Here is a 23664-nt window from a genome sequence, read left to right as displayed (position 1 = left end):
GCGAAGGTCGATTCTTTAAGGGTGAGCCTGTCCCTTTAAATATGCCTCCGTCGGAGGCTGAAAAATCAAAAGCTTCCGGACATGCGCAGAGCGCGCAGAGGAACGCCTTCTTCTGGACTTCACACCGGTGCGAGATTTTGGCGCCACGTGGGGATCGTGTATGTGTTCATGAGGAGTCCTACTTTTTATCCTCTAGAGAAGGGTGACGTGGGCCAGGGTCGCGCCTTGTACGGGCGGGGGAGGGGTGGGCGAAGAAACAAGTAGAGCTGCTGTCAGTGTTGGAGAGTGTTTGGATGTGAAGGCTTTGCCTCTCGAGACTGTAGTTCTGTGGAGGAGTGGCTTCCGTAGGAGTTTCACAGGCCTGGGCGATTGGTGAAAGAAGAGGATGAAGGACAAGGAGCTACCCTTCTCTGTTTCCAACACCGTCGCAGTATCCCTCCTCAGTCAGCAGTTCCTCAACCACTGCCAGCCAACTGCCCTCAGCGCCCCACTCTTCCCTCATCATCCGACGAACACTAGCCCTTAATGCATAACTCCACTTGGGCGCCCTTTCCACCCTCAAGGTCCCCTCAAGTTTTTTCCACCTATTTCATTAGTTTAGAAGGCTTTCATATCTTTTTCCTTTTCGTGGGGAAAGAAATGATCATCTTCTTATGGGGCCAATTCCTCCAGCTGAACCCCTTGTTGTTCTTCCCCAACTCTTACTCCATCAGATGCATCCTGCTCAGTTTCCTCAAAGTCGACTTAGAAAAATGGCCTTTTGGATTGTGTTCCTTTTCTACTCCAACATCTCCAGTGGTCAGCTAGTGATGGTGCAATGGATTCTAAGTCTTTGACAGACCATTCAATGTCCTTCATACTCTGGCCTTAATCCAGCTGTTTTTTCCAAAATTCTGTCAAAGTTTGACCTCCCACCTCTAAGTGCTCTGTATCTGGGCCATTTTTCTCTAACATTTTGCGTATTTTGTTTGCATGTTACTTATGCCTCTGCCATGTTTCTACCTCTTGAAATATTTCAAAGACTTAGATGTCGGCTTCTTATATTGTGTCTTTCCCGATTATCCTAGGCAAAAGTCACCTTTTCTTCCTTTTCATTCTTAAAGCTCTTATTTTGTTTTAGGTGTTTCATTCAACAATCAGTATTGATTATAGACTTACTGTGTGCTTGATGCTATTCTAAACACGGGTTAATCAGTGCATAATGCAGAGTTCCTTTTCATATGGAGTTGATATTAGGTTTGGGGACATAGACAGTAAATAATAAAGAGAAACATTAGCTAGACATGCTATGGAGAAAATTAAATAGGATTTTGTGGAAGAGAATGACTTGCATATTCCTATGGATTATTGGTCAGAATAAACGTCTCAGAATGTGAATCCTAAAAGATACAGTTATATGATTAAGGACAAATTTAAGCAGCAAAAACAGTTACGAAGATAGTGAAGAATGGCAGTATAACTGGAGTATAGTGGGTAATGGGGTAAAGGTACAAGATGAGTTTGGAGAACAAAGGCAAAATGTTTTTGAAAGCCAGTACAAATAATTTGACTTTTGTTATAAATGTAATAAGAGGGCTTTAAACAGAGTTGTGATATGATTTACCTTTTTAAACAACATTCTGGATACTGCATTGAGAAGGACTATAGTAGGCTGGATGCATAAGCAGGGATTAGAGGCCTTCACAAAGTCTTGAGAATTTGGGGGATGGAAGTATTTAAAGTAATGGTGATGAAAGGACAGTGAGAGTGATCAGGGAGTCATATCCTTACAGTTTGTGCAGATTTTTTTTTTTTTTTTTTTTTTTGGTGAGAAAGTCAAAGTTATGACCATAAGAAAGGATAACAAAAATAAAGTGAGAGCTTGAGGATGAAATTGAGGAAGCGAGAAACCAAAGAATTAAATGGATTATCCATATAGATGATCATGATGTAATGCTGGATAAGAATATTGTGAACCAGAAGTTTTAAGTGAATAAAGAAAAGTCATCAGGAGAGAGAGGATGGCAGTGGAGGATAATGCCTGATGGCATGATCTGCAAAGGAATTGAAATTTTTAGAGGTAGGGGAAGAAATAATAGGGAAAGATCTGTGGGAAACAAAGTATAATCTCCAGGTCCTCAACTAGATAAGTGTAGGAAAAAAACAAAAAACAAACAAACAACAACAACAACAACAAAACCACTTTACTTGAGAGGACTATTGAAGAAGGGACCTGGGGAAATAGCCAGGTTTTAATAAGGGCAAGAAATAGAAGGGACTGTGTAGGAAACTAAAGAATTAAGGAAAATGTATATCTTCATTAGGAAATTAGGATATAGAGAATTTGCTGTGATTTCTGCGTAGCACAATGGAAAGGATTGAGAAGGGAAGTGGTTTGCTCAGTTGGTCCAGTTTAGTATAGTATATTTTAGAGATGAGATGAAGGTCCAGATGATGATAAATTATCTGCATAATATGAATAACACAAACTGAGTATTAAGTCCCCTAGACAATTTATCTTTCCAACAGCTCCATAAGTTATGGTAGCAGTGGATTTTATTACTGAGTGAAGGTGTTCTCAGAGAACTATTCTCTTGTCTACTGCTTCAAAAAAACCCTGTAAGGGTTTCTTGTCTATGATGCCAAGGATATGATTACATTTATTCTCTGAATCAACCTTACATTTTTATATCAATATTAATTGAGGGCTTTAGGGAAGGCTTAAAGACCAGGACTAACCTAAACCTCCCATGAAATGTAAACTCATAGTAGGTTGGCATTTAGAACTTTGTTAAGCTATCAGTTTTGACTTTTTTTTTTTTTTTTTTTAATCTTTTCCCCTCTCCTGTTTTAACTTCTAATATATAAAAATCTAGCCACTATTTCTCTGGAATTAGTTGAAAGTTTTAGGCTCCAGAGGTGGGATTGGACAAATCATTGTACTTGTCTTTTCTTTGTGGACCTACAGATGATTTTTTTTTTTGTAAGCTTGGAATTGATCCTTTTTAATTCTGGATAGGAGGTAGAAGACTAGAGTGAATGAAGAATCAATTTATAAATCACTAGTTGTACCAAAAATGGGTCAAATACACATGATTTATAGTCATAAATTGTTAATGTTATCTAAGGGGACTCAGGATTGAAAGGAACACAGATCTGTGTACATCTTGTAAACCTTTTCCCTTTTTTGTTAGCTACAACTTCTCTTTCTGATTAACTAATTGTCTCTTTGTTTCTTTTGTAGGCATTATTATTGAAGAATGGAAGAGGATACACATTATAGAATAAGGTTTAGTTCTTTGTGTTTCATCAATGAACATGTTGGATTTCAGGGTACTATAAAAAGCTCACCTGGTGACTTTATTGTTATTGAGATCGATGAACAAGGACAGTTAGTTAATAAAGCTGTTGATGAACCAATTAATGCAGTTAATAAAATACCTGAGCTGAATAATTTTGCCAAAAAGCCAAAATTAGATCTTCAAAATTTGTCCTTTGAAGATGGAAGTTACCAAGAACTTAATACTTTGTCTAGGTGCTCTGATGGTGACCAAAATCATCAGTCTAATTCAGAAAAAGAAGATACCATCAGTGATAGGACTTCCAAGTGTGAAGAAGAAAAAGCTGATGTATTAAACTTCTTTTTAGATGAAAAAACAAATGAATTACTGAATCAGTTTGCCTGTGATGTAAAAGAGAAATGGAATTCAGAAACTGAGCTAATTGGGCCATCTCCTGAATTCTCATTAGGCAGGATCCTTGACAAAAACCAAAGGGCTATTTTACACAGTGCTATTAGGCAGAAATTTCCTTTCTTAATAACTGTGGGAAAAAACAGTGAAATTGTTATAAAACCAAATCTTGAGTATAAAGAACTTTGCCATTTGGTATCTGAAGAAGAAGCACTTGACTTTTTTAAGTATTTGGATGCAAAGAAAGAAAATTCCAAATTTACCTTTAAACCTGATGCAAACAAAGACCACAGAAAAGCTGTCCACCATTTTGTCAATAAGAAATTTGGAAACCTTGTGGAGACCAAATCTTTTCCTGAACAGACTTACAGTGCTGGCGATCCAAATGTAGTAATAACAGTAAGATTTCGGGAAAAAACAAAGCACAAGAAAAGGTCTCTTCTTGAATGTCAGGAAAGAAAAGTGATATATACAGGTAACTAATAAATCATGTCTTGGAATATCTTACTTAAATTTAAAATTATGTGGAAGCTGAATACCTTCAATGAGTTGAGTAGACATGGCTAGAGAGATTCTGGGAAAAAATATACTGGTCTGTTACTTAAAGGAAGATGAATCCTTCCAAATTATATCAGTATAAAAATTAGCCTGAAAACTTGGATAATAAAGATGTTTATAGTATGAAATATGATATGTCAAGAGCTTTGTAATGTTTTGAACAACCAATAAAAAAAAAGGAAAAAAAGATGTTTATAGTTAACATAGCCTCAATTGTATCATGTTGAAACCATTGCTTTGTGCTCAATATTGATTTCACATTTTGAACATCAATTAAAATTAAGTTTTTGGAGATAAGAAGAATTTGTTTGCTATGTTTGGAAAAGTTGAATCCTCCATAACCCAAAACAATTAAACTTCCCTACCCATGGTAAAGACTCCTAAAACTGGGCTCTGTCAGTTTTCTCTAGGATGTGCTCAAATTTTGGCATGCATTTTAATCATCAAAAATTTTTGGTAAAATGAATTTTTGAGTCCCATTCCAGTTTGTGATTCAGAAGGGTTGGAGGGGGACTTTACAAATCCTTCAATAATACTTTATCTATTGGTTTGGGGACTACATTTTTAGAATCACTGTTTTAGGAGATGTATAGAATTCCTAGGACGGATGAAATTGATGAAATCTCATTGTACAGTTCTAGCTGACAAAGTTTAATTGGTCTGTGTCCTGTTCGAAGAATGGAAAGTATTTCATATGGTCATGTTTTACAAATTTACTTAGTGAATCATTTAAAAGAAGACCAGTAACCCAAGTTTGCACGGTTGAATGTGGCACAGAAACAGGATTATGTACCATGTATATACTTTGTGTTGTAAATGAAAAAGAGTTTGGATTTTTGAGTTATGTGAATTTAACTTTTTATTATGACTCTAGTTCACAAAAATATTTATGAAATTTTAAATATCTTTAAGATTTAAGTTCCTTAAATGTGAAAATGGAAATAATATATAGCAAATTATCTAACAATTTATATCTTTTTTTCCCCCCTCCTCAATATTGAAGATTGATCTCAAAGGTGCTGTATCACTGAACTATATCCCCAACCTTTCTGATTTTTTATTTTGCAACAGAGTCTTGCTAAGATGCCACCACGGTTGCCCTTAAATTTCAGAACTTCTTGTCTCAGCTTCCAAAAGCACTGTGATTACAGGGTGTGCACTACCATGCCTGGCACAATTCATAACTTTTAAGTGTACTTTAAAAATGAGATAATAGTAAAACCTTACAATGATATTCTCAGGATTAATTGAAATTCATGAAATTATTTAGTATATAATAATTACTTAAACGTTAGCATCTTTTTCTCTCCTGGTAATTTCTATCTAGTTGTATGACCTGACTTTCCCAAGATAAAGCTGCTAGCATAGAATTTGACATATCAGGCATGCAATAAATATTAGCAGATTAGTCTATTATGAAGGAAAAACAATATTAACTTTATATGTAGGGAGAACAATTGCTGTTAAGTGATTTAAACAGCTCTAGGAATTCTTATTTTTAATACTACTTGAAATTCTAATAGTACTAATTTGAGTTAATGAGTCAAATATGGAAACTTTTTATATTAATTTAAATAAATTTTGTAAAGCTATGAATGGTTGGAGGGATATATTAAAAGAAGAATTAATGGCTTGCCTGAGGATGATTATGAAGGTACTGGGATACCTACAAGCCCAAGAACAAAGAAAGAGACAAAAATAAGTTTTGCCTACTCCATATTTTTGCTTAGGCAACGCTTTATGAGAATCAAAAGGTAAAGATATTTAATAACCAGATCTCTATAAAACCTGGATCCTTTTTAAAAAAAATCCTTAAAATTTGTTTAATTGTGGTAAAACCATGTTAATTATTTTTAAGTGTATAGTTCAATGGTAAGGGCACTCTCTTTGTTGCACAAATATCAACACTATTTGTCTCCAGAATTTTGTCATCTTCCCAGGGTGACACTCCATACTTATTAAATGAAGGTTTGTGTTACTTAGCATAATGTGTTCAAGGTTCATCCATATTGAGGTGTGTGTTAGAATTTCTTTCTTTTCTAAGGCTGAATAATATTCCATTGTATGTATATAACACATTCTGTTCATTCATTCATTTTCCAATGGATAGGGTCACTTCTACTTTTGGACTATTGTGAATTATGCTGCTATGAATATGGTTATATTCAAGTTGCCTTTTCAGTTCTTTGGGGTATATACATAGCAGTAGAATTATTAGGTTATATGGTAATTCTGTGTTTAATATTTTGAGAAATTGCTCTGCTATTTTTCAATGACACTTTTTTGAAATACTAGTAAAAAAGACTTTAAGCATCCAATAAAAATTTCATTTTAGATATTTATTTTCCATCACTAGAGGATTCATTTGACTTGTAGGTCTTAAATTTCCTCACTATGTTTCTGCTTTCCTTTAATCTTTGAGTCTATTTTTGATAGAGCCTTAAAAATGTTTGCTAATTTCATCTCTTTCATGGACAGATCTTTATTTGGGTTATGGGTCATGTGTTTATGCTTCTTCACATGTGTAATACTTTTTTTAGAGGCCCAAAATTGTGCTATTGCATTGTTGAGTATCTGAATTGTGTTGTCTTTTTTTTAAAGCAGTTGAACTTTGTTTTGTCAAGTAAAAAGTATTATGCAGATTCATTTGAGGTTTCATTTTAAGTTTAAAGGGAAATTTACAGTAGGTTTTACTCTGTGACCATTATAGAGCTCTCGTCTAGAAGAAGTCCAGGATAAAGATCAAGGTGCAGTAATATTAGAGTCTGGTTCTCTCCTTAGTTTGCAGATCAGCACCTTCTCTCTCACATGTCCTTTTCATGTTGTTGTTTTTTTTTAAATATTTTTTAGTTGTTGATGGACCTTTATTTTATTTATTTATATACAATGCTGAGAAATGAACCCAGTGCCTCACACATTCTAAGCAAATGCTTTACCACTGAACTATGACCCCAGACCTTCATTGTGTGCTTTTGAGGGAAGAGAATGAGAATGCTGTGTTGTATCTTATAAAAATGCTAAACCTATTGTACTAGGGTTCCACCATGATGACCTCATTAACTTTAATTACTTCATTTGAGACCCCTTCTCCAAACTGGCCATACTGGTGTTTGGGACTTAAGCATATGAACTTTGAGGGTGTACATATAATCAGTACATAACAGATGATAAACGATTATTATTATTTTATGTCACTAAGTTTTAGTGCAATATTCAGAAGTTAATAGTGGTTTTGGTACCAGAAATGTTTGCTTCTATAATAAAAACCTAAAACTGGTAGGTACCTATTCTTAGGCAGAAGTTTGAATGTCCCTATTATGAAAAGGGATTATTATGATAGTTTACAGTAAAATGTTAGAATCAAGACAAAAGGAATCCTTGTAATATAGTGCCAGAAAATTTAACATTGTGTTAATCTTCAGTTAAAATGGAAAGCGAAAAATGTGTCTGTTGAAGGAATGCTCAAACAAAGATTTCCAGGCAAGTGTTGAAATGTAAACTGGCTTTTTACTGCTTATGGTAAAATTCTAATGGAAAACCAATCACATATAAAAAGGAACTGGATATTCTGTGTCCAAAACAAACAAACAAACAAATTATATGCATACATATTTAAATTTCCAATCACTCCAAGTCGCACATGATGTTTAAATTAAGAAATGGCTTCCAGGCAAGGTCCAGACAGCATGCTCTAAGAAGGAAATCTAGATGTGATTATACAATCCTTTTGTTAAAATTTTAGAAAGATTTGTAATAATGCTTTAGAGAGTAGTTCAGACAGAGGCCTTCTAAGGATTCTAAAGGTGTAATTCTTGGACTCCTGTTTAAACAGTAGTTCTAGGATTTTTAGGGGAAATATATCTCTGCAGCTTTAGCCCAAAGTAGGAAAGGTCTTTTCTTAATAAATTTGAGTATCTTTTGTCTAAGGGAATAAATCCAAAGAAGATCCATACAGTTCTTTTAAAGGGTCAGACAGGAAGTACTAAATAAAGAGGCATTTGAACTCCCAAACTTGCAAAGGCAGTCACTAGTGTGGGAAAACTACTTTGCTACAAATAGACATTTATGGAAAAATACTTTTTTTCCTCCCAGAACTAAGAACCAGAGGTAAATGTAAGAGCCATTAACAAATTCCTAGACATTGATAGTACTAAATTCTAATAAAGGGACTACTAACATTTACTTAGCTAGCATGGAATTACTAAGGATCAGTGACTTCTTCGTAATTACAGTTTGAATGTGGAATTCAGAGTGCTTATGCCATGTGTGCCCCAACATATCGAGGTGTGTGAAAATCAGATATGTTTTCTTTCACAGTTCTTTGTATCCTTTATATTAAGAGAAGTTGTATTTGGGGATATAAATTCAAAAGAAAATATACCCAACTTGTGCCTTATTTCTGAATTTGATGTAGATGTAGATCCTAGAATTTGAGCTGATGTAATAGGATGAGTCTTTGGGGCCGTAGAAAATATGTATATTTTGAATAGGATTGGAACATTAAATATGATTCAGAGCATGGATTTTATGTTTCAGCATTCATGATGGCTCTCAGTGTGCCAATCCTCCTAATGTTGCCACAGTTTGGCCTGAGTGACCAATAGAACAGGACAGTAATTGTGGTGTATGATATGACTTTTGAAGCTAGATCTTTAAAGTATTATACTTTTGGTCCATTTTTCCTGAATTGCTTACTCTGGGGAAAACCAGCTACTATAATATAAGATACTGAAGCCATCCATTCTAGAGGAACTAAGCCCTCTCACCAACAACCAGCACCCACTTGCTCACCATGTGAGTGATTCTCTTTAGAAATGGATTCTCCAGTTCCTCTTAAGCTTTTAAGTCACGGTAGCCCTAGCTACATTTAACTAGAACTTCATGAGACCTAAGCTAGATCCACCCAACTGAGATGCCCTTGAATTCCTGACCCAGAGTAACCATGAGAGATATATCAACGTTGTAAACCACTAAGGTTTGGGGTGACTTGTTATGCAACATTAGATTAATAATACATAGCCTTTAACCCTAGATATATACAAATTGTTAATCAGCAACGAACTCAAGGGATTACCTATTCTGATTTCTGGAAATCTTTCTTATCTGGTACTCTGCCGGGTAAATTCCAGCTCACTTAGCCTTCCTGAACTCCAGTCTCTTTACCCTTTTAATTCAGCAAGACTATTCTATCTGGATTCTACCTCCATGTATTGTGGTCCAGAAAATATTTCTAAGTAGAAAACCAGCAGCATTTCAGGACTCACCTCATGTGACCACTGTTATTCAGTTTCCAAAAACAGCTATTCTATATGTTTTGTTCAGTTTTCTAATTGTTTACAATGGGCTGGTATTCATGATTCCAACATAGCTTCAAGGTGGAAGTCTGAAACTAAATTTTAAAATTTAATATTATTGATTTTCTTTGTAATGCTTCATTTTCACAAATAAGAAAAAGTTATATGTCTTATAAATTTAGTGACATTTAAGTTTTTGTAAGTGTTCCCATGTTGTGTTACTTCAATAAGATTCAGTGTAGAAAGATAAATTTAAATCGATTATTTAAAATTGGAACTAAAAGTCTCATTGCCTTAAATTCAAGGATATAAACTTATACGTAGATGTAATAATATCATTGATTTGATTCTCTAAAATGGTTATATGAAATTCCAAATAATTATGGACACAAAAGTGCTTTTTTCCTGTGACTGGGAATATTGCTCAGTTGGTAGAGTGTTTGCCTTGCATGCACAAGGCTCTGGGTTTAATCCCGAGCACCAAAAAAAAAAAAAAAGGAAAGAAAGAAAAAAAGTGCTTATTTCCTTAGGCTAATTTGCAACAAACTGCTAATCTTAAATGAGTTGGGGATTCCTTCTTACATGGCTGACCTTTCCTAATGATATCCCCAAGATTATCAGGAATATATATGACATGTTGAACCCTAATCTTTAATCTCCTACAATGAATCTTATTGTATAAAATTTAAATTGGATTGCTAGCCTAGAACTACAGTCATTGAATATAATAATTAATAAAATAAGAATAATCTATTTTGGGGGAGCATTTAACCTTGGAACTTGAAAAGAATTTGAGGAAGAGATGCTGCTGTTATTAGATCCTGAAGAACAAATAAAAGTATGACGAATAATATATGGAAGGTACACGTGTTAAGACAGAGAGACGCATACAAAAGTACAGAACTGTGGAAGGCTCTAGTCTATCCAAGGATTAAAGAAGTTCTCTGTGTCAGAATTACAGGGTACACAATGAAAGGGGTACATATGGAGATGGGAAAGCTAAATTTGTGCTAGATATGAATGAAAGGTTAAGGGATTTGGATTATTTTTTTTAAATTTGTAGGCCATTAATAAGTCAACTCCTTTTAAAAAATAACAGATGAAATCTATGATACTGATTTTGTATTTCAATTAAAAATGTTCTTTATCTAATATTACACTGTTACCCATGAATATGTATAACTATGTGTCGATTAAAATTTTAAAAAAAGTTCTTTATCTAAATTGTTTTATTATCCTGAACTGTAATCTGGTAAGAGTGTCATAGATATGTGGTAGCTACTTTTTTAATAATCTGGGATAATTTGTGTTTCAGCTTTTACCCTACGAAAGGAAAATCTGGAGATGTTTGAAGCAATTGGTTTTTTAGCTATCAAACTTGGTGTGATTCCTTCGGATTTTACTTATGCAGGCCTTAAAGACAAGAAAGCCATCACCTATCAAGCAATGGTTGTGAGAAAAGTGACTCCAGAGAGGTAATAAGGTATTATTATAAGTGTATTAACCTATCAACATTAATTAATTTATTATAGACCAAACAGAATACTCTGCATTAAACATATAATTGTCTTCTACATAGTTTTGTCTCAATTTTCCATTGAAAATATTGGAAGTTTTAGAATAAAACTGAGAAGTGACAATTTTTAATTGTCCAAATTGTTTCTAAATATTCTGTACTATATTCAAATATGTATTATATTCAGGAAAGTGTCATAAATAATTTTTTCCTAATTGTTTTAATACTTTCATAACTTTATTATCCTTATTTAGGATAATCCTTGTTAAGTATAAAATACTCTAATTAGCTTCCCATTAGCTTAATCAAGTTTTTAAAAGTTTTTGTAATTGCAAAAAAAATTTATTATGCATTTAGAAAGTAAAAAATAAATTAAATCACTGATTATTCTAAGAAATAACTAGCATAAACATTTTGGTTTATTTCTTTTAAGATATTTTTCAGACTCTACCATGAATTCATAGCACACATATATTTATTATATATATGAATATCATATTACATATGCCATTTATATTTTACTTTTCAAAATAAAATAATTAAATTATATGAAAATTTATGTCATCAAATATTTTAAAATCATGTCTGTGATACAGATTTATTAACAGTTACCTATTTTTGGAAATAGGAATTCTTTCAATATTTTTATTATAAATAATACTATGATTAACATTTTTATACTTAAATCTATACCTCATGCATACTTTCCTCAAGACGACATCGAAAAGTTGAATCATTGGGTCAAAATTCAGCCAAATTTGATGTGTTATTAATATTTTAATCCTTATTCATCAGATATTTAAGTATTCACCTATGTACAAGTAGACTTGTCTAAATTCTTCCGAGTTTCTTGTATAAGAGATAAAAAGTTGTGGTTTTTGTTTTTGTGGTCAAGAAATACAGTATAAGTAAGAAAGAAAGACTTTAGATTTTGGGCCTTTGAGAAAAAAGCTAGTTTTTAACTACCAAAGAAAACAAATGTTATTAGTTCCTGTCAAGAGAGTTTGCTTTCATTTGTCTCATGGTAAGGGGTTTTAATTACTCTCCAAGAATAACAGGATTTTAGTAGATGCAAAAAACCTAGAGATATATTTGGAGGGATAATAAAATAAACAATTTCCTAATAAAACATAATTTTATAAAGACTACAGAATATGAAGGTAAAAGAAAATTTACATTGGCTCCTTCAGAATCTTAAAATTCATTCTAAGAAAGCTGAGATCTACTTTAGGTGTTGGGTAAGAATCAAAAGTTTGAATAAGGAAGTGTTCAAAACAGAATTTCAGGAAAATTCTCTGTGCTAGTGGCTTTTCTTGATAATTTTGGGAAAAAGGACTGACAAGGAAAGGAGCAAAGTCCAGATCAGGGGAATCATCAACACCTATCATTTGAACTAAGGAGAAATCAGAAGTCCTACGTAAGTACTCCGTGATAGCATTAGTTAGTAATACATGTTCAAGTTCCTAAATAGGACTACTTCTGTTAGTATAATAGTGACAAGTGCATATTACTTGTTGAAATAACATTAACTTTAGAATGTTCCAGAAAAAATACTGTATCAGTATTATTCTGGTATAATGAATTACATGGCAACTATCATTTCAAATCTTATATAAAAGTAATTTTTAAATGTAAGATTCAACCAAGTCTATATACTTTATCATTTGCAGGTTAAAAAATATTGAAAAAGAAATTGAAAAGAAAAGAATGAATGTGTTTAATATTCGATCTGTTGGCAAGCCCCTTAGACTTGGACAGCTCAAAGGAAATCACTTTGATATTGTCGTCAGAAATTTACAAAATCAAATAAATGATTCTGCAAATTTGAGAGAGAGAATTTTTGAGGCGATAGAAAATGTTAAGGTAAGAAAACTCAATTTTTAAATAGAGAATCACAGGAAAACCTTCATAGTCCTTCTTTTTACATTGAAGTGAGAACAGAACCTTCTGTACCTTTTTATGTACGTGCATAATTATTTTTAAAATGATAGGGTTATTTGGCTTGTTTTCTGTGTTCTTAATTCAGTTTTATTAAAATAACATAAATATAATTTTAAAAATACAGTATATGGAGATCCCTTAGAAAAAGGAGAACAATCTCTTGCTTAAAAAGAGATTTATTTATTTATTTATTTATTTTCTTTTTTCTTTTTAGAATCTTCTTTATTATTTTTGTCAGGGGAATTTATTTATTTAGTTTTTGGAAAAGTTTTTCAGTAATTCTTTTAGAAATCTTTGTTAAATAGTTAATTACTTTTCAAAATTGTACATAATATTTTTTTCTTTTTAATTTGATTTAAAATTTTCTTCAATATATAAATATAGATCATGCACATTTTATTATGTCTTATAGTAAAAAATTACTTAAGTTTTTAAGTGACATCTGCCAGTTATTTAAATATGCATATACAAACACAGTCTTTAATCAACTAGACTAGGGCATCCACAAATTTTTCTATTAAGGGACAGTAATAAATATTTTTGGCTTTGTAAGCATATGGTTCTTATTGCAGCTAATCAACTGGCCTTGTGTAGAAACAGTCATAGATAATACATAACTGAATGAACATGTCTATAGAAGTTCATTTTTAAAAATGAGTGTTGAACCAACTGTGACCTATGGGTTAGTGGTTTGCCAACTCCTAATTGAGAGTAGTTCTCATACTGGGGAACTTTAAAAAAATTTCAGCAATCAATTTCTACTTTTAAGTCAATTAAATAAAAACATTTGGGGCGTGGCTTTGGCATTGGTATTTTTTTTCTTATGTGGATATTTTATTATTATTTTTTATATGTCTATTATATTTTATTTATATATAACAGTGGAATGCATTACAATTCTTATTACACACATAGAGCACAATATTTTCATATCTCTGGATTATATAAAGTATATTCACACCAATTTGTGTGTTCGTACATGTACTTTGAATAATAATGACCATCATATTCCACCATCATTTCTAACCCCATGCCCCCTCCTTTCCCCTCCCACCTCTCTGCCCTATCCAGAGTTCATCTATTCCTCTCATGCTCCCTCTCTCTTACCCTGGCATTGGTATTTTTAAACAGCTTTTTAAGTAATTCTACTCTGTGGCTAACATAGAAAGACACTGATCCAAGTTCTGACCACAAAGATCTTTTTGCATAATTTTATATTTCTCTAATAGGAAAACAAACAAAGCATGATTTTTAGCTGCCTTAGAGTTGGGAAAATATATTTCAACTAAAGAGTTTAAATTTAGCACTGTCACATAGGTATAGGAATTCTCTGACTATATATTCTATACTTTTTATCTTTTCCATGACTGATCTATCTAAAAGTTCTGTTTTTCCTAAAAAACTATTTCTAAAATGATGTGTCTTCTAAAAAAGGGGGCGGGGAATTCACTGAACTCCCATAACATTTATTACTAGTCATCCAGTGGTACTTAGGAAGATACAACTATATATTATAAAATTTCCATTAGAAGTAATCTTAGCTTTAACCAGTTTACTTGCTTTTTTTTTTTTTATTGGTACCAGAGATTAAACCCAGGAACACTTAACCACTGAGCTACATCATAGCCCTTTTTGTTTTTTAGTTTGAGACAGTGTCTCACTGAGTTGCTTAGGGCCTCCCTAATTTTCCGAGGCTGGCGTTTGAACTTGTGATTCTGCTCCCTCAGCCTCTTGAGCTGCTAAGATTACAGGCATGTACCACCATACCTAGCTCTACATTTTTTACTGGTGTGTTATAGTTGTCCGTATTGATGAGATTTGTTGTTATATATTTATATATGTACACAATATAATCCTCGAACATAATTCGTTCAATATCATTCCACAGCACTTTCCTCTTTTCCCAACTGTGATCCCCTGGTCCCTTTCCTTTACTGACCTCCCTTTGATTTTAGGAGATCCACTCCCACCTTTCTTTTCCCTTTTCCTCTCTAGCTTCTGCATATGAGAGAAAACAATCTTTAACAATCTTTAACCTTCTGAGTTTCACATATGTTGCTTAACATCCATTTTCCAGCAAATGCCAGAATTTCATTTTTCCTTATGGCTGAATAAAACGTATTGGGTATATAAACCACATTTATATATTGAGTATATAAACCACATTTTCTTGATCCATTCATCTATTGATGGATATCTGGGCTGGTTTCATAGTTTGGCTATTGTGAATTATGCTGCTATAAACATGGGTATGCATGTTATCACTGTAGTAAGATGACTTTAATTCTTCAGGATAAATACCACGGAGTGGTATAGCTGGGTCATATGGTGGTTTCATACCTAGTCTTTTGAGTAGCCTCCTTATTGATTTCTATAGTAGTTTACTCACAGTCCCACCAGTAGTGCAAAAGTGTTCCTTTTCTCTGCATCCTCTCCAGCATTTACTATTATTTGTATTCTTGGACTACCATTCTGATTTGTGTGAGATGAAATCTCAGTAAAATTTTGATTGCATTTCTTTAATTGCTAATGATGTTGAACATTTTTTCATGTATTTGTTGGCCATTTATATTTTGTCTTTTGAGAATTGTCTGTTTAATTCATTTGTCCATTTATTAATTGGACTATTTGATTTTTTGGTGTAAAGTTTTTTGATGTCTTTATATATCCTCTGTCAGAAGAGTGGCTCAGCCAGCTTTTCTTCCCCTCCTCTTCCTCCTCCTCCTCCTCCTTCTTCTTCTTTTTAATTAAGTTATGTTCCAGGATTTATTTCCCAAATCGTAAGGCTTTGGTTTAAAAAGACAATATTATAAACTTGTCAATTTCTCTTACATATTAAGAAAGGATAATACTGTTAAAACAGTTAGAAAGGCGAAGAGAGTTACATTGCACCAACAATGATTTTCAATTTATATACCTAAGTGAAATTTAATGTTTTTTAAAATTTTGTTTATTTATTTATTTATTTATTATTTATATATGACAGTGGAATGCATTGCAATTCTTATTACACATACAGAGAACAATTTTTCATATCTCTGATTTTACACACAGTATATTGACACCAATTCGTGTCTTTATACCTGTACTTTGGATGATAATGACCATCACTTTCCACCATCATTTCTAACCCCATGCACTTTCCCTTCCCCTCCCACCCCTCTGCCCTATCTAGAGTTGGACTATTCCTCCCATGTTCCCTCTCCTTCCCTATGAATCAGCCTTCTCATATCAGAGAAAACATTTGGCATTTGTTTTTTCAGGATTGGCTAACTTCACTTAGCAATATCTTCTCTAACTCCATCCATTTACCTGCAAATGCCATGATTTTATTCTCTTTTATTGCTAAATAATATTCCATTGTGTGTATGTGTATATATATATATATATATATATATATATATATATATATATATATATATATATGTCATAGTTTTCTAATCCATTCATCTACTGAAGGACATCTAGTTTGGTTCCACAGTTTACCTATTGTGAATTGTACTACTATAAACATTGATGTGGCTGTGTCCCTGTAGTATGCTGTTTTTAAGTCCTTTGGGTATAGACCAAGAAATGGGATAGCTGGATCAAATGGTGGTTCCATTCCCAATGTTCCAATAGTCAGCTTTCTTTTAATTCTCATGATCAAATAAGAGAGTTGAGTAGCCTTGAAAATAAGGAGTCTTTAAAGTTTTCTTTAGATAGTAATAACTGATTGCTATCAACCTTTTATTATATTTAAGTAATTTGGAGGGAAAGTTGAAATTATCCTGGTCATTCTAAGTTATTGTCTGATATTAGTTTATTCAAATTTGAAATAATTAAAAATATTCAACTGAGATTTAATGTAGAGTCCTTAATCTACTACAGTTGATTTTGTACATGACATAAAGATGGAGTTCCTTTTGTATCATATTGATAATAAATTATCTTAGCATGTTTTACTGAATAGTCTTTGAGCTATTGCTCAACAATAATTATTGGATGAATACATACACTTTGGAGCAGTAAATTACTGTTTTCTATTTCTTCTGAGTACTATGGCAGTTTGGAAACATGGCATCAAAATTCACCTCCATCAAGAGGTGATTTCTGTGCTCCACCCTGGAATCTAAGTGCTATGTTGGCTTAAGCTAGAGTAGTGCTGGAGTGACATCGTGGCTTTTTGTTGGCGCAGCTTTTAAGAAACTAGTCAAACTAAATAATAAATGAATATATAAATGAGTCAAGACTTGTGGGGTTTGAAAAGAAATATTTCTTTTTTTTTAAGAGAGAGGAACAGAGAGAGAGAGAGAGAATTTTTTAATATTTATTTTTTAGTTTTCGGCGGACACAACATCTTTGTTTGTATGTGGTGCTGAGGATCGAGCCCGGGCCGCACGCATGCCAGGCGAGCGCGCTACCGCTTGAGCCACATCCCCAGCCCCAAGAAATATTTCTTGTTCCTAACATTTCCTAACAGCAGAAGAGTCTCAGAATAAGAAAGAAACCAAGGGTGAGATCAGATCCTATTGTTAGGTAACCAACATCATTTCAGTTTTCTTTGAACTTTCCTGACTTTAACAGTGAAAATTGCATGTCCTAGGAAATCCTCAGTATTATGAATGGGAAGCTGACATATTTTTTAAACTTTTTCCACTGGTCTTATGTGCTTTTAATTTTCTAGTTATTTGCTCCCTGAGTACATATTACTACTGATTACAGAATTTTTAAAAAATAAATATGATGAAAAACATTTGATTATGGTAAATTTTTGATGCAATGATTATGTTTATTTATTTTGAATTTATTGACTCTTTTGTATTTATAGAATAAAGGTTTTGTGAATTACTATGGACCACAGAGATTTGGGAAGGGAAGGAAAGTTTATACAGACCAAATTGGATTGGCTTTGCTGAAGAATGAAATGGTATGGATTTTGAAAATATAATCTTATCTATTGAGTCATCTATACTTATCACATAAACCAGCCCCTTGCTTTCTTAACCTTAGCCTCTGAACACTTATACACACATAGATTATATTTATTGAACATTTATTAAACAATTACTGTTTTCTTGATATTATGTTATAAAGAAGCAAACCACATGTGGTGTCCCTTAATAATACTTATTTGAGACTTGGCAAAGAATTAACACTCCTTCAATTCTTAGTGAACCGAATAGAAGATTTAAAGGAAACATACCCTATACATACAGAAATCAGGTATCAGATTGCTATGGTTTTGATATGAGGGGTCCTCCAAAAGCTCCTGTGTTAATGCAGAAATATTCAGAGGGGAAGTGATTGGATTGTGAAGCTGTACCATAATCAGTCTATCCTTATTTGAACAGACTGATTAGGTGGTAACTATAGACAGGTGGGGCATAGCTAAGAGTATTCCCTGAAATGGTTCAACTTCCCTGTGGCCCCTTCCCCCTTTCTCTCTGCCTCTTGACCACCATGAGCAGAGCAGCACTCCTCTGCCACTCCCTGCCGCCATGTCATTCTGTTTCACCCTGGATCCAAAGCAGTGAAGTTAGCTGACCATAGACAGCCTTTGAAATTGTGAGCTGAAACTAAGTTGTTCTTGTTAGATATTTTGGTCATAGCGACAAAAAGCTGACTAGCGCACAAATCATATAAAAGAAAGTCCAAAGACTAAAAGTGAAACAACAAATTTGCAAACAAAATCTGACTAGTCTCAAATGAAAATAAAAATGTGTGTCACAAATAAGAAGCTGCATTTCACCAGTTAAAAGTCTGTGTGTGTATGCACACATATATTTGTATATGTAACTTTAATATATATTTATATTTATAATTACATGTTATATATTCACATATTTTTACATTGGAATGGAGTGCACAATAAAAATTGTATATTTGAACAAATACAAGATTATTCATATGATGGTGTAATGCTCACTCATTTGTGTTCTAATGTTTTGAGTGGAAGAGAAAAGCAGCAAAACTTCTGAGAAGCATTGCGCATTAAACATCATCTTATATATGGAAGTAAGGCTAACAGCAGTATATTTATACCACATCTGTAAATTTGTATTCAGTTCTGGGCCTCACATTTTAGGAAGGACTTTAACAACTAGAAAATAACTGATACCCTAAAGCGTGGTCCAGAAGCCATATTCATGAAAAATGTTTAACAAATGGTATTGCTTCAGTCTGGAAAACTCTAAAGAGAAAATTAACACAAAATATTTGAAATTTTATTGTATGAAAGAAGAGATGTTTGGGATTTAAAAGATACAGCATACATTCTACTTAAGTTCCACCATTTGTCAAATGTGTTGCTATAGGGAGACTATTTAACTTTCCTAAGCCTAGGTTTCCTTATCTGTAAAATAGAGATAACATGTATAGCACAAGATTTTTGTGAGAAGTAAGGATATAGCTTTTGTGAAAGCCAGACCCATAGCAGATGATTGTTGAAAAGTTCAGTTGAGGGGCTGGGGCTATAGCTCAGTGGTAGAGCTTTTGCCTAGCATGAGTGAGGCACTGGGTTCGACCCTCAGCACCACATTAAAAAAAAAAAAAGTAAAAAAAGTTATCAAAAATATATTTAGGGGCTGGGGATGTGGCTCAAGTGGTAGCGCACTCGCCTGGCATGTGCGGGGCGCTGGGTTTGATCCTCAACATCATATAAAAATAAAATAAAGATATTGTGTCCACCTACAAACTAAAAACTAAATATATATATTTTAAAAAGTTCAATTGAACTTTTAATGCTCTGGTTCTCTTTTCCTTTTCCATTTTTTAAAATATTTATTTTCCTATTTACCACTTTATTCTTTAAAATTTTTTTAATCTATTCTTTTTAGCTTTACATGATAGTAGACTCTGTTGGTAAAATTATACATGCACATTTATGTCTTATTCTAATTAGGACCCCAGTCTGTCGATGTACACAATGGTGGGTGTCACTTATGTTTTTTTCATATATGTACACAGGAAAATTATGTCAGATTCATTTCACTATCTTTCCTATTCCTATTTCCCCATCCTTCTCTTCATTCCCCTTTATCTAAGGTACTGAACTTCTTTCTTCCCCCAACCCCTTATTGTGGTTTAGATTCCATATGCCAAAAAAAATTTGAGCTTTTGGGGCTGGGGATGTGGCTCAAGCGGTAGTACGCTCGCCTGGCATGCGTGTGGCCCGGGTTTGATCCTCACTACCACATACAAATAAAGATGTTATATACGCCGAAAAAACTAAAAAATAAATATTAAAAAATTCTCTCTCTCTCTCTCTCTCTCTCTCTCTCTTTTTAAAAAAATTTGAGCTTTGATTTTTTTTCTTGAATGATTGAATACTATAAAAGAAGCTTGAGTGGGAGATTGGGTTGAATGACCTCTTTTAAGATCCCTTTTTACTCTAAGATATATACTACAAATAAATCTCAGTACTGGAGACAGTGATAAAATATAGGAACTGAGTAGATGTCATTTTTAAATTTAAAATAAAATATTAAAATTGAGAATCTTTTCATTAAGATTTTGGCAGTTATTTTTAAGACCAAGAAATTCAGGGAATTGAGAACACAAATGAAATAAAATCAATGGCATGCCATTTCCCTGTACTTGCTTCCTTCCCTATTTTGTTGTGTGTATTGAATATTTATGTCATTACTTTATACTTGTGTTCACATCTCAATTTAGGAAAAGAATGACAAAAGAAGAATTACGGAAGTGACTGGGGGAGGGGGCACTTTTCCCAGTCTATAGTGTTTTAAACCTACATATAAAATTAGTTCATTTTGGAGGTTTATTTAACATTGACTATTAACTTTTGAAAGCCTCCAGAGAAAATTATAGCATCAAATATCATTCATTAAATGCCTATCCTACTAGGGTGTACAAGAATTTAAATCTGTTTTTAAAAAAGTAAGTTGAGATTTTCATTTAATATATATTTTTTTGCTTCATTTTTTCAAGGTGAAGGCCATAAAATTATTTCTTACACCAGAAGACTTGGATGATCCTGTAAATAGAGCAAAGAAATATTTTCTTCAAACTGGTATGTTAGTTTCTTTATCCCATACATAGCCATACTGATATATAATATAAGATGGTATTTTTGTTTTTCTAAGCTGAAATCCTCTGTAGAGAGGAGGTCCAAATTTTAAATGGTACTGATGGCAGTGTAATTCATTAGAATCAGTGAAGAATTGAAACATAATCTAATTAAAAGTTCATTTTTGATATTAAATACTTTATGCATTGTTTTTGATCTAGTTGTAAAATATTCCTGACTCTCAGCCTTCATAATTTTAGATTAATGTTATGGTGTATACATAAAACCCTTAATGGGCTGCAGTGAAGAAAAGTGGCAGTGAGTGAGGCTGCAGTCAAAAGGCATGGACTTCACTCTTCACTTAAGTACTTTCCAACTGTGTGATCTTGTGCAGGCCATTTAACTTCTTTGTTTTTGTTTTCTTGTCTGTAAATTTTAGCTAATAATGTTACGTAAATGTTGTTAAGAGATTTAAATGATACCCTTAAAATAGTGGCTGGCATATACTCCATACTGAACAAATAGAACTTGTACTTAAAAAATAACCAAAGCAACCATACCATTTCAGGTTCATTCAAATACCCAATCAACATACCTGTTTGTACTAAATTTCACTTACATTGAAATAAAAGACATCAGTTTTCAAATCTCTAGTCATTATTTTTAATCATATACATATTAATATAGATAATTATTCACAGAAGAGAAATATTTTTGTGTCACACCATGATATATAAATAGTATGAACATTTTTGACTTTATGAATAATCTAAGTAATAATAAAAGACATTTCAAGGTGACTTATTTGTTTATACCTTACTATAGATATAGACACTGTGAAGATAATTTTCTCATATCAATAATTCTTAAACTTTAATGTGCATGAGAAACACCTTGTGTATTTATTAAAATGTCAAATATAAGGCCCTACCTGAATGAGCATCTTTGCAGTAGTGCTTAGTAATCTATGCTTTAAAAAAGTGTCTCATTAGTGAGGCCTAATAGTATACTGAAAGGATCCAGGTCTCAATGATTTCTTACTCTAAAAATTCTGTGTATATGTCCAAAATAACTCTTTAAAATCTCTAGTTCCTACTGGCTCAGCAGCTTATTTAATTCTTGGGGATATTTGTTGTTGTTGCTGTTTGTTTGGCAGTCTTCTGAATAACCTGCAAGTTAGTTTAGCTCTATTCTAAAGGAAGGAATTCTGGCAAGCTGTTACTGATGTTGATGTTGGAATTTTTTCATTTTTTTTTTTTTTTTAAAGCAAGGAAAGTAAAAGGAAGGCCAATGCAATGAATGTCTTAAGGATAGCTAGGTTTAACTGATAGTGTTAAAAATCGTCTTAACAAAAGTCAGCTCAGCCAGGCGCGATGGCATACACCTTTAATTCCAGCAGCTCTGAAGGCCGAGGCAGGAGGATTTTGAGTTCAAAAGCCAGCCTCAGCAAAAGTGAGGTGCTGAGCAACTCATTGAGAACCTGTCTCTAAATAAAATACAAAATTGGGCTGAGGATGTGACTCAGTGGTTGAGTGCCTCTGAGTTCAATTCCCAGTACAAAAAAAAAGAAAAGTGGGCCCAAATCTCCATCATGTCACCTTAGGAATTGAATTCCTCAACAAGACACCTAAAGTGCAAGAAATAAAATCAAGAATCAATAAATGGGATGGTATCAAACTAAAAAACTTCTTCACTTCAAAGGAAACAATCAAGAACAGAAACAGTCTATAGAGTGGGAGAAAATCTTTGCCACCTGTACCTCAGATACAGCATTAATCTCCAAGATACATAAAAAACTCAAAAAACTTAACACAAAAAAATTCAAATAAGCCAATCAATAAATGGGCAAAGGAATTGAACAGACACTTCAGAGAAGAAGAAATATGAACGGTCAATAAATATATGAAAAAAAAGTTTAATATCACTAGCAATTAGAAAAATGCGGACGCCGAATGTGCAAAATGGACGCCGAATGTGCAAAATCATAAGAGATCCACACCTAGACACATTATAATGAAGATGCCCAACATACAGAATAAGGAGAGAATTTTAAAAGCTACAAGAGAAAGGAAGCAGATTACATTTAGGGGTAAACCAATCAGGATAACAGCTGATCTTTCAACACAGACTCTGAAAGCTAGAAGATCCTGGAATAACATATTTCAAACACTGAAAGAAAATGGGTTCCAACCAAGAGTCGTGTATCCCGCGAAATTAAGCTTCAGGATGGAAGATGAAATTAAAACCTTCCATGATAAACAAAAGTTAAAAGAATTTGCAGCTAGAAAACCATCTCTTCAAAACATCCTCGGCAAAATATTACAGGAAGAGGAAATGGAAAATATCAATGAAAACCAACAGCGGGAGGTAGTACAGTAAAGGGGGGGGAATAATCAAAGAGGAAAACAAACCATGTTTAGTAACATAAATAAACAAATATGGCTGGAAGAACAACCCATATCTCAATAATAACCCTAAATGTTAATGGCTTAAACTCACCAATTAAGAGACACAGGCTAGTAGAATGGATCACAAAACAAGACCCAACAATATGCTGCCTTCAGGAGACGCATTTGATAGGAAAAGACATACATAGACTGAAGGTGAAAGGTTGGGAAAAATCATATCACTCATATGGACTTCGGAAACAAGCAGGAGTGTCCATACTCATAT

At 33.2% G+C, this 23664-nt stretch overlaps 1 protein-coding gene across 4 annotated transcripts in view; it reads left to right on the top strand.

The window, feature by feature from the left end:
- Positions 1-97: 97 nt before the first annotated feature.
- The window catches only part of Pus7l (pseudouridine synthase 7 like), a 65388-nt gene continuing 41821 nt past the window's right edge, over positions 98-23664 (top strand). For 3 of the 4 annotated variants that reach the window (XM_076852776.1, XM_076852778.1, XM_076852775.1), the window contains exons 1-6: positions 98-158; positions 3224-4146; positions 10839-10998; positions 12710-12902; positions 17791-17889; positions 20913-20994. In XM_076852776.1, coding sequence (XP_076708891.1) covers positions 3240-4146; positions 10839-10998; positions 12710-12902; positions 17791-17889; positions 20913-20994 — 1441 coding nt within the window. In that variant the 5' untranslated portion in view covers positions 98-158; positions 3224-3239. The remainder of the gene's footprint in view (positions 159-3223; positions 4147-10838; positions 10999-12709; positions 12903-17790; positions 17890-20912; positions 20995-23664) is intronic. The other variant, XM_076852779.1, reaches the window with a different exon arrangement.

Source organism: Callospermophilus lateralis, chromosome 4, assembly GCF_048772815.1.
Source record: "Callospermophilus lateralis isolate mCalLat2 chromosome 4, mCalLat2.hap1, whole genome shotgun sequence".
In the NCBI taxonomy this organism is placed as follows: Eukaryota; Metazoa; Chordata; class Mammalia; order Rodentia; family Sciuridae; genus Callospermophilus; species Callospermophilus lateralis.
The sequence above is the reverse complement of the archived record's forward strand: the minus strand, read 5'-3'. Positions and strand labels throughout refer to the sequence as shown.